General features: G+C 31.7%; 1 protein-coding gene across 1 annotated transcript in view; it reads right to left on the bottom strand.

Annotated features, from left to right (window-relative positions):
• LMTK2 (lemur tyrosine kinase 2) overlaps window positions 1-12,961 on the bottom strand; it is a 91,900-nt gene that overhangs the window by 33,592 nt on the left and 45,347 nt on the right. Inside the window, exons 3-6 of the mRNA XM_074281073.1 lie at window positions 10,300-10,444; window positions 5,811-5,884; window positions 1,752-1,870; window positions 907-994 (exon numbers count right to left, since the gene is read on the bottom strand). Coding sequence (XP_074137174.1) covers window positions 907-994; window positions 1,752-1,870; window positions 5,811-5,884; window positions 10,300-10,444 — 426 coding nt within the window. The remainder of the gene's footprint in view (window positions 1-906; window positions 995-1,751; window positions 1,871-5,810; window positions 5,885-10,299; window positions 10,445-12,961) is intronic.

Below are 12,961 nucleotides of genomic sequence, written 5' to 3'. Positions count from 1 at the left end.
GGAACATTAAGTCATATGTCAAAGATGTATTTGAATGAGGACCAGAACCTAATGGACAAAGAATTTTTTTTTCTTTTCAACATAAGGGATTTTAATATGAGGACAAAATCAGTATTGTAAATCATATGTATATGAGAATTCAACAGAGAGCATGTCAAACAAAAACAACAGAGAAGTTGGACATTGTCTAACAACTAATTTTTCAGGAATATTGTTAAGGATAATGTATATAAGTAGTCACTGATAAGTTGAAAATCCATCCTTGGTGTTAAAGGAGTTGGATTTAAATATCATAATTGCTAGATCTAACTGAAAATTGAGGCAGAGAATGTTAAGAAGAGAGGTTAACTGAACAAATCTTTTGGGTAGAAAGGAAGCATTTTAGTTCCTTTCAGCTTTGGTGAGCTGCTTAATAGTATATTAAGTACTCCACAAAAAAAAAAAAAAGTTTGTGACCAGAAGTGTATGAGTCATGGACAGAGAAAAGAACTATAATTGTCTGTGAGATATTAGAGTTAACAGATATTAAATGGTATCACATTGATACAGTTATCCAGGGCTTTTAAGCTAGGGCTTCTTCATTTCTTTGGGAGGTTTATATAATAAGTTGAAGATCAGGTTATTTACAGCATCATGAGGTACCCAAGTTATTCTTTGACCTCAAGGTTTGGAGTCCTGGAGGGAAGTATAAGAACTTACAGGATATGCCTCCTTCAGAGGAAATATATAAATGAACAGTTCCCAGAAAAGCTTACTTATGATTTTAAGTAAATTACCAGCAAAGCATCTGCAATTGAGACAAGAGATTATGATGAAACTAGTATATGGCCTCCATTTTCACACATTTCATAAGCCTTTTAAATAGTCTTCTAAAAATATGAACTTAAATTGTCTCCTGAAACTTACCATGTCACACAACTCAAACACCAAAAGATATGGGATTGCTTCCACACACCGTCCAACACACTGAAGAATATTTGGATGTTGAAGAAGACTATATTTAAAAAACAAAAAACCTCAAATCAATGTTCATCCCTAAACACGCCAATAAAACTTCCACAAGTTTTTATACCAATTTTTTTGCACTGCATCAAATGTAAATATATTAAGGGCCTGTGATTTTAAATATGTGTGAATTTCCACTACCTAGATAGATCGCAACTTTTCTACATCATTGTTACTTAGCTGCCTGGTCCCACAAAGACTGTAATTTGCCTGTGGTTATAGGGCCAGGCAGTTATGAAAGTAGCTTGTCAATTGCCTTCACTTAACTCCCTGTTTCTAAGTCCAACATTATGCCCACTATCCCAGAGTATTCTAAATCAAATTTAAATAGATATAGCAAACTAAAAATGACTGACTTGCAATTTATACATAATGTCTTAATAAAGTAATTTCTGCTGCAAAAAGAACATTTCCATATTTCATTTTTTGTTTTTTACTAAGGGGAGTCATTTAAATTTGCATAGAAAGGTTCAATTTTGAGTCAACATTTACTATAGCAATAGTCTATTAACAAATTTAATTATGGAATTATAATCAGTATTAAATATAGTTATTTTTAAGGCAAATAATTTATCCTTTCAATGTTTTATCATATCTATGAAAATTTCATTGAATAATATTTCCCACAAAAGATACCATATTAATAAAAAAAGACAAAATTAGAAAAGTCTTCAACATTAAAAAAAAAAAAAAAGTTTGCTCAACAGAACATATTTATATCATTGCACAATTTAAAGTTTACTTACTAGTATGGCTCTCCATTTTTCAAAAATTTATCTTGCTCCTTTGAACTTGCACTGGCTTTTAACTCCTTTACTACTACTCTTGCTACACTAGTGCCAGTGTAAATCTCCCCAAGCAGAACCTGGAAACAAAGAATAGTAACATAGGGGGAAAATAAGATATGAAGACAATAGTCCTTTCTTTTCTTTTTCTAAACCACCACTGAAAAGTCTTAGATAATTCCTTTCTTTCAGAAAGAAGCAAATTATTCTAAGGCATATAGATAATACCTGTCCAATTAAGCAAAACATAACTTATCAGTTAACAGGTCAATGTACAGGGCTATTTAAAAATTTTATTGGTCAAAGCATTTTACATTGATAGAGTTGTATTAACTTCTTTTGTTACATTTAAATAATGGAAAGGATCAGAGATTTAATTTGAATGGGTCCCTTATGTCCTCTACGTTTTATAAATTATTATTATTATGACTAAAAGATAATACCTATTGTGCAACCTAGTGTTGATATCTTTCAAATTTTGCTAGATTAATTCTAACAAGTCACTAGAAAATATCCCAAAAGTACCCTTTTTGGGTAGGATCTGCTAGATCTTGTTCTCTATTAAAATAGGTCTTAAGAACCTCATGCTTAAGAAAACAGATGAGGGTTTTTGAAGGGGCAAGTAATTATAAAGGGATAAAAATACTCATATTCTGGTGCAAGTAAATCTTAACTTTAGATATATATATAATGTTCTAACTTTAACATAATCATCACTTTCTAAAAAAGAATATATTTATTTTGTACCTAAAACTATACATTAAATACTTTTCAGAATAACAAACACAAATTAAAAGATCCTTAATGTAAACTAAGAGGCATAAAAAAAAGTTTAATTGAATTTTGCAAAATATTAAAAGAAATATAAAATTAACTGAAGTGATTTAAGCAAATTTAGGTAAACAAAACTACAGGATAAAGATGAAAAATGGCAATAGTAATTAAAGTACCGTGATAATATAAAATAAAATTAATAGCTACTGTAGATTTAGGTCAAAATGTTCTAAGATGAAAAAATCCTTCCCTTTAAATATTTTAAAGTTATTTTACTTACTGGCTGAATAAACCAGTAACTTATTCTATAAATAATAAGGGTTATAAATAAATAGTGTTTGCAGGGTAAATAAAAGGGTAGGTAAAATGTATACTATATAACTTTGGTAATGACCCAAAAATGAGAATGGAGGGGGGGGAGGAGAAGGGGGAAAGAAAGACTGCCACCAATGTGATAAATAAAGTATATTAACAAAGAAAAGGAAGCTGATCTAATTCTTTGTGATTTAAAGCCATGAATGAGTATATTCAGGGAGAAAAGGATTTTTTATTGTTGCTATTTAACCTACTTTAAGAAAAAATGAAATATTAAAAGATAAAAACTTAAAACTACGAGCAACGATGTACTTTTCAAGAATAAATAATGGAGGGTCAGCTAGGTAGTGCAGTGGATAGCCTGAAGTTAGGAGGACCTGAGTTCAAATCTGGTCTCAGACACTTAATACTTCCTAGCTGTGTGATCCTGGGCAAGTCACTTAATCTCAGTTGCTTCAGAAAAAAAAAAAAAAAAAAAGAATAATGGAGACACAAACCACTAACTTTTTTGACATGGTTCTTAACTAGGGGAGGGCTATAGACACTAATCCAGAATTGAGCATGACACCTGACAGTCTCTCATGAAATCATTATGAATAAGACAGATATATAACAATAGATTCTTAACATAGTAAAATGTTCAGAACTCCAAGACCGAACCTAAAGAGTAGTATGATGATTACAGCATAGAAGAAGGCATTTAAGGGAATGTCAAAATGATTTGTTCTTTGCCCTATTATGTTCAGTATTCTTTATAAAAACATAAATGGCATGCAAATCAAATTTGTCAAAGATCAAGCTAAAGGAAATACTGAGCATTCTGAATGACAAAATAGAAATGTGAACAGATCTTAACAAAAGATCTTGGGCTCAAATATAAGATGAAATTCAAAAAGGGTGAGTGTGAAGTTTTATACCTAATTTTTTTAAAAATTGAAATACAAGTGGGAGAAATATAATTTACAATTCATGTAAAAGAGAACTATGAAAATTTGATATGAATTAATAATATGATGTGACCAATAAAAAAGTTAAGTCATTTTTATATTGCATTAATAGAAGCTTAGTGTCCAAAAGGAGGTGGACTGAAGTCCTACTATATTCTGAAATATTATATGTGGACTTTTTCTGTGCACCATATTTAGGAAGGAAGATGGAGCACAAACACATGAAGGCAATCAAAATATTAAGAGCGCTGAAAAATAATCTATTTGATGAATTATGGAAGAAATTACAGGTTTTTACCATGGAAAAGATTAAAGAGAAATATTAAGATGTCATTAAATATCATTTTATGTTTGTCATGAAATAGAGAGATTAAATTTATGTTGCTTGATTCAGAAGGCAGAACTTGAAAATGACACTAACATGCAAAAACAAAAGACTACCATGGAAGTGAGTTAGAAGAGCTACTATTATGTCAGTATTTGTTATCTGGGAAAATGAAATCCTCAGGCAAAATATAATTGTAACAAATTCCTGTGGTGTATGAAATGCTCTTGTTGTGGTAAAATTTCATAATAATGTGTATTATCAGAACTCACATACCTGACCTGACACAGTAATGTTGTTCACTACAGAGAAAATATTTCTACTTTAAGAGTTCATGATTGGAGCAGTGTGGATACATACTTCATCTATACAGACTGCAAACCACCTACACTTCAAGTAATAGTCTTTGTGAAGTGCTATAACAAAAAATTTATTACCCAATGGCTAATTCTTCCCAAAATAAACATATTAAAAATGTATAATTCAAGAGCAGTAGCAAAAAAAACAAATACTTTTACGTACATATTACCTCCTAATTCTTTGATCTTTTAACTTTTATTTTATTTTGGTAAGTGTCTTGGGAATTTAAATGTGTGAGATCTCTGAGGTAGGGAAAGGTGAGAGATAAAAGTATCTAAAAAATACTGAGATGGTTAAGAATAAAACAAACCAAATTCTAGAAAGTTCAACTTAGTGTTCTCTCTGTCATTCACTTTATAATGCAAAAACACAAGCATGATATAGACAATTACTACAGCAATCTCAATGTCATATATGTGGTCTACTGGATATCTTTTTCTTTCAAAATGTTTTTGTTATAAAAGGATGAATTTGAGAGGGAAGATTCCTCAAAAATGAGCATAATGTAAAAACAAAAAGGTATCAAAAGTTTTGTTATACAAAATGCTTCTTTACAGAAAGAAGCAATAAATTATATTGGGGAAAGTATGAATTGAAATTCGGAGTCCAGCAGACATGTAATGATGGAGAAGTCAAACGCTCAGAATCTATTTCTTCTGTGAAACTGGGATAAAAATACTTGCAATACGAACCTCAGAGGACTACTGTGAGGAAACTTCCTTTTAAGTATCAAACAAGCTATATGAAGAAGCTATTATTATTATCTTTATCATTAAGATTTTAAGAACCACTGATAGTTCTTTAAAAAAAAAATTACAAAAAGCTAGAGTGCAAATTTGGAGGAACTTGGATAAGTTTCAGATAAAGTCTTTTTTTTCTTTTCTCCCTATCCCATGATCTCTAATATAATACTCAAGTGATCATTTTGGCATTCTAATCACATAGAAATTCTGCTGGACACTTTTCAGGCAAAAATACAAGGTAAATAAGATTAGAACTAGTGAGGTGAAGTAGCAGTGAAAAGGAAAGATTATCAGATAATGAAAAATGCAGAACAAGAATGATTTCTTCAGTACTAAAAATTTAACTAGAAAACTGATACAAACATAAAAACAGAATTTGTGGAAATATTTTTAAAATGTGAGGAAATAAAGTATGTAATTCAAATAAGATTACTGATTTTTGATTTTCAATTACTATAGATCATGACATTCAGTGGGAATTCTACATTATGAAGGATGTAGATCAGTTATAATAACCAAAATTTTACTACTAATGCATCAGAAAATAAATTTTTACCTTTCCAAACCAGCCATTTCCAATTTCCTGAATATAGTTTAGACTCTGGCGTGCAACTTGAGACTTCGATCCTTCTGTTATAGAAAGAAGAAAAAAATACACCCCCTCCCCAATTAATAAAAATTTTTTTAAGGTGACTAAAATTTAAATATGTCATTAAGCATATACCAACTTTTTTCTGAACTTGACAAATATCAATAAATATGAATGTTTCTATGTATAAAGATGAGAACAAATACTGCTTTTTTTCCTTTTCTTTTTCACTACATTGTTATTACTAGCTCCTTTCCACAATGAAATTTGAAAGAAATTTCAAAAACCCTCTCAGTAACAAATTAGTATAATAAAATAGAACATATTAGCTATGTCTAAAAATATATATTTTATTTTGCATCTCTATTACCTCTATGTTGAGAGGTAGAAAGCATGCTTTGTATTTTGTCCTATGGAGCTGTTGCAAATCATGGCACCAAAATTTTAAGTATACGTTCTATGACAAAAACTATGTATTTTTAAGTTTTTCCTAATGTAGCAAAGTATAAGCTTCTCAGTATTTTATATTTACTAGATGGTTAATATTTGTTGCACTTATTAAAATACAATTAGGTTAATGGGCAAATAATGTTAGGACATTTCATTTCAAATATCAAAATTGCCGAAGTTCCCAACTAAATAATCTAACCTACTGCAAGCATAAAACTAACCAACTCAATTCTTAATCCTCTACAATTTAGCTTCTGCCACCATAACTACACTAAAACTGTATTTTTGAAAGTGACACTGTTACTTTTTCATCTCTATTATCTGTAACACCAAGCTCAGAGTCTTGAACCATAAGCCCACCCAAAATGGAAGAAATTCTATGCAAACTACATAAAATAAATACTCAATAAATTAACATAACTTAAAATTTTTTCATGTTTTAATATTTTTATTTTCCCCAGTTATATGTAAAACAATTTTTTAGATTTGCTTTTAAAATTTTGGATTCCATTTATTCTCATCAGAATTGGCTCAAATAGGAATTAATATACATATTCAATAGGGGTCTAGAAGTCTATCTTACCCTGCTAGAAAATAGGAGAGGAGGGGCAGCTAGGTGACCTAGTGGATAGAGCACTAGCCCTGAACTCAGATATTTAACACCTTCCTGGCTGTGTGACCCTGGGCAAGTCACTTAATCCCAATGTCTCAGACAAAAGAAAAAAAAATAGGAGGGGAATGGGAAGGGAGGGTGATACAAGAGAGAGCATATTGGGGGAGAGTGTGGTTAGCAGGAAAACTTTTGAGGAGGGGTAGAGTGAAAGGAAAGAGAATAAATGAGAGGAAATACCATTAACAATTGTAATTGTAAAAAAATTTTCGAAGCAAGTTTCTCTGATGGGATATTACTGTTTTCTGGGAAATGATGAGCAGGATGCTTTGCAGGGGAAAAAAACAAAACAAAAAACACCTTGGAATGTCTTCCATGAACAAATTGAAATATAATAGCAATATTCTGGGATGATCATCTGTAAATGACTTGTTATTCTCAGTAGTACAATCATCCACAACTATTCTGATGAAAAATCAGATGAAAAATCTTATCCACACCCAGAGAAGGAACTGATTGTGTTTGAATACAGATCGAAGCATTCTTTCCTTTTCTATCTCTTTATTCTTAATTTTTCTTGAGGGTATTTATTTTCATTATGGTGGAAGATGTTTTCTTTTACAATGACTTTTATAAAATTGTTTTGGATAACTTCACATGTGGCTTCTTAAATTGTGGGTGAGAATAAGAGAGAGAACCTAGAACTCAAAAATAAATGTAAAAAAAAATTGTTTTGAATGTAACTGGGGGAAAGCATGAAATAATTAGTTAAAAAAAATACAAAAACAAAATTTGGATTCACTCCCTTTCCCTACCCTCCCACTTTGTCCCCCTCATTGAGAAAGCAAATCATTTCCATAAAAGTTAAGTTCATAGCCTACAATTTCAATGATTCTATACCTTAGGCATTTGTATTTGTCTTGTTTTGGAACAAATCTGCCAGAGACTTCATTGTTATGAGAATCTCCCAAAGAGAAAACTCCCTCTACCAATAGCTATATCTACTTTTCAATTTATATTTTTACAGACCTGTTATTTATCTAGAGTCACAAAGTCAATGTGTATCAGAAGTGGGATTTGAAGTCAGCTGATTATCCATTACACATGATATTTCTCTTGAATCTTAAGAAAAAAAAAATCTAACACCTAAGAGAAAGATTTAGCAAACACAAGGATTTGCTAAATAATTTTTGACATATAGTGAGAAAATGTTTACAGTAATACTTAGCTACATATGTGTGTCTATGTGTATATGTTAAGGGGAGGGAGGGGGGAGAATATGTTATTAAGTGACTCACCCAGGGTCACAGAACTAATAAGTGTCTTTGTCTGCATGTGAACTCAGGTCCTGATTCCAGGGACCATGCTCTTTCCACTGCACCATCTAAGTGCCTCTAAATATATATTTGATGTAATTCTCCAATTCATGCATTTACTCTTCTAATACTAACTTAATTTAATAACTGAGTTTTACTAAACATTCTTGGCTCCATTAAAGCAAATGGAATTATATATCAAATACCATTCATTATACATTTACTACAGAACATCTGGGGCACTGTAATACATCTGTGATAGTACACTTACACAATCAAAATAGGAGATTTTTTTTTTTCTGTTTCTATTTCTCACATCAATTTATTCTAAAGGGGTGACAGGTGCAATTAATGATATGCTCTATCATTTATAAAATCACTCAATTCTTAAAGCTAATTCATAACATACAGTAAATCTGTGAAATCCAACCAAATTGATCCCAAAATGTTTATTATGAGATCTCAATCTTACTGACAAATCTATTCACTTCCTATGGTGCACTGAAAGGCAATACTAATTCAACAAATATTTTATATTATTTAACATACAAGGCATCATGGCAGGTGCAGGTGATACAAAGACAAAAAAAAAAAAAAAAAAAAGACAGTATCTCATAACATATTCTCATAACAGAGGCAGAAATTAATGCAATAAACTGTTAAATATAGGATCTTAATGCTTTTTTAACTGTTATAAATAAAAACAATACTGGGATTTTCCAAAGCTAAAAGATGGATCTTTTCTTTTCTTTTGAACATACTATATTATGTGACTTATGAGATTCCCAGAGAAAGGGGTACAGAAAATCTTATTGAAGGGATGTGGTTTCTGGCCTGGTAATTGAAAGAAGAATTAATAAAGAGTTAAGGGGACTTCTTTTAAAAGGCTTAAGAAAATCATTTAAAGGCTTATGGAAAAAAAGAAAAGAAGCATTGATCCAGAGAGAACAGGACCTAAGGTAACAATGCACAGATCATTTGTAATAAATTTAGTAAAGGGCTTAGAGCCTACAATTATAAGAAAGATTGAACAAAAGCATTTTCTAGGAGTAGACCTAGAACCTACCAAACATTGACTGAAATGACAGTTCAGAAGACCAGGGGAAGACTCTTGGCTTAAAACTAAAAGAGGGAGCCCCAAAAAGGAAAACATCTGAGTTTTTAAAGATAAAAAGGAAGGGGGAAGCTTAAACCTGGGAACTACAAGTATTATGGGCTACTAAGAATTGTAGGCTAGTAAACTCCTCCCAAAACTTTTCTTTACAAGGATCTGAACTTTCTAGGTAACTCTCCAGCTACTTTTCACTAGAAGCTCTGTTTGCTTTGGATGCTATGAAATATTAGGCTTCTGCAACAGGCACCCCTGTCATTTTCCTTGAGGATAAGAACTGTCTTTTTTTTTTCTTGGTATTTGTATCCCAGTGCTGACAGTGTCTAGCATATAGTAAGCATTTAATAAATGTTTACTACATTGAATTCAACATATTGAATAGTGACTCTAAAGGTCTGGGGGAATTAACATTTGTGCTTTAATGTGTTCAAGTGGTTAATATATAACTATGTTTGTAATTTACTGTATTGTCTATTTTTATGTCACAACACAGCAAGGATTAGTCACATACTTGATCCATACTGATAGGAAAGAGGTGGGGAGGGCAGATCTCCATTTTATGGATGGGCCCTAGCTCCCTTTTCTGAGCTATTTTCCTTCATCAGAATGTTAGCTTTTCAAGGGCAAGTGTTCCCCACTTCTACCCCCTCTTAAAGTAACCCTTTTAGTTACTTTTAGTACAGTGTCTAGACTTAGTAAATGCTCATTTCCTTCTATGAACAGAAGTCACATTCTCCTAAGAATAAAGTTCTCCCCTTTGATCCCTGAATAGCGGCATCAGAAAGGTTAACTCAAGGTGAAAACAGTCTCTGTATGGTAGAAAATATAAAAAGAATAGAAGTTATAAAATAAGTATCACTTCCAATTTTCATTGGTTAGTAAAAGGGCTTCAAGTAATGATAAAAGTTTTGTTTTTCATTCAGAAAATAATCCTTGCCATTAGAACAACAATTTAACTAATACTATTACCTGAAGAAGGATGAAATTGGGATGGAACTGGCAAAGAAATATTTGGAACTGAGAGTGTAAAAACTTCTGCAGGAGATTGGACAGAGGGTGTATCTTCTGCTGGTGGTGTAAAATCTATTTCATCATCAAAATTATCTTCAAACTCCTAAAAAAAATTTGGGAGAAAAGAGAATAAACATATCAATTATTCTGATTATTAATAAGAAACTTTCAAGAAATATGTACAGCTAAGAAATAGACAGAAAACGTAGCATGGCAAAGTGAGTAGAGACAATGAGGTGGGGTTGGCAGAGATAGACTTAAGGTATTGGTGGAATTGCTCCCTGAAGCAAACAGCTGATGGGAATCTGTTTAACCTTATAATCTCACCCTTTGTGGAGTTCATCCACTCAGAAATTCAAGTTATGTCAAACTCCTAAGGTTAAATTTCCCCTAGAATTCTGTCCAAGGACATCTTTGCTGAATCTCTTTTGGGTCAGCCTGCCACAGCACTCTGCCAAGGGTGGCTCCCTGTTGCCCCCTCTTCTCTCCCCTCCTCCCATGACTGTCTCATGGTGTCTTTCTCCTTTTTAGGGTGCTAAATCCCTTTTAGGATTTAGTTTACCAGTTAAGAGCACATCCCAACCTCATGGAGTATTTCCTTTCTCCTGGTTAATTGTGAGCTCCACTAGGGAACTTGTCTTTTCCATCATTAATTGTTAAAATCTCTTCCCTGCTAACAACATACTCTCCCAATTCTATCTTACTACTTACTATTCCTGGTGTCTATTGTATCTCTTCATTTTATCCCTACTCTATTATAAATAAACCTGCCTTTTGCCAAAGAGAATGACCATTGTGAATTCTTCACACGACTGAAACCCAACATTTGGGGCTAAACCCGAAGTACATTATCTGGACTTTGAAACTGCTCTGCTAAATCACATCAGAGAGGTTATACCTTAAAGGTTAAAAGAAGTCTTGGCTTATGTTTTTTGTGTGATCAAGAGCAAGTCACTTATCATGTTGGTACATTAAAAAACTCTAAAAGACTGAGATATAAAAGAGTTGCTAATTTGTTCTAGTGGAGAGAATGTGCATCCTAGAAGTTTAAGAAAACAAAACAAGTTTTGACTAAACTGTTGAAAAATTAAAAATTCTACCATAACCTGGATTTCCTTTACATAAAACTTTTATATAACTGCATGTAGCAGAGGACTTCTCAGGTCTCTTCCTACTACAAGATTCTATGAAGCAAATGCTAATGAGACAAATAGAAGACTACACACCAAGGCACTGAAAGGCATATGAACTAATTTGTCAGAGGCAACTTGAATCTTCATAACTTTAAGTAGGACTCTTTTGCCACTATAACTACTGCACTATTCTGCCTTATGCATAGGTTTATATCTGAAAGTTGCTCAGATTTCCAAAATATGGCTTTAAGAAACAATGTTGGTCAACTCATTTATATTAAATTAATTATAAAAATTATTTTTCAATGAACATTTTCACAGATCCCAATAAAGCAAGTCAAATCAGGTTCCTCATATTTTAATGATTTTAGTTTTCTCTCCATTCTAATTATTAATTTTGCAAAAATAAAAACAAGATACTTTGAAAAGTAGCATCTATAGAAAAAGAAATAAAATGTTATTAAATTTTTGATCTCTAGAAAATGGCAACACTTGAACCACAATGACTAGTTTAAAATGATAATTTGAATTTAATTAAAATTGTCAAAAGCTGGAATTATCTGAAGATGGCACCTCTGAAATTCAGTAAACAATGAATGAAAATATGAAGCGACTGATCAGGTTAAACATAACAAAATTCCTATCTTCATTTAATAAGCACTAATGCATCATAATTCTGGGGCTAGCTTAAAGCATTTATTAACTTAAATAATGGATAGTCATGTATATTGTTTTGGCCTCTTACAGAATATCTATTTTACTGACATAATCTAACCATGTCACATAACACCACTCAAATGGTTCCTGGTTTCTCCATATATCTACCTTATAAAATAAGTCAGAGTGTTTAAGTGGGCCAAAGAATTAATTAGTGGAAAATTAAGTCTATATGATCAGAAAATCATAAGATATACTTCTAATATACTACATTAACTGTAATTTCCTGTAACCAAAAGCTTTAATGGATATCACTATTTGCATCTAAAAGATGGGCAGGACAAATGAACTACAGCAACTTCAATATGTGTGTGGAAACATCTAAGTAAGAAGGATTTGCTCAATTTCTCCTTAGGCAGCTGTAAAGATTCTTTCATTAAAATGATTGTGTAGCCTAGTTTGCCACCTCTTCACACAATAAAGATACCACACAAAAAAAGCATCAATGGAATCACTGACTAGAGTGTGGTGGGGAAAGGAAAAAAAAAAAAAAAAAAAAAAAAAATCAATGTATTTTACAGGTCCCGGGTGCTAGTATGATATATGTAATGGAACTCTAGAATGGGAATCAGGAAATTTAAGTTTTGATCCCAGTGCTATCATTTGTGACCTTCACTCTCCTCATCTGAAAAATGAGAAAGCTGCCTAGGCGATTTCTTTTCTTTTCTTTCTTTTTTTTTTTTTAATTAATTTTATAATTATAATTTTTTTTGACAGTACATATGCATGAGTAATTTTTTTTTAACATTATCCCTTATATTCATTTTTCC

This window comes from Sminthopsis crassicaudata, chromosome 1 (assembly GCF_048593235.1).
Source record: "Sminthopsis crassicaudata isolate SCR6 chromosome 1, ASM4859323v1, whole genome shotgun sequence".
Classification (NCBI taxonomy): domain Eukaryota; kingdom Metazoa; phylum Chordata; class Mammalia; order Dasyuromorphia; family Dasyuridae; genus Sminthopsis; species Sminthopsis crassicaudata.
The sequence above is the reverse complement of the archived record's forward strand: the minus strand, read 5'-3'. Positions and strand labels throughout refer to the sequence as shown.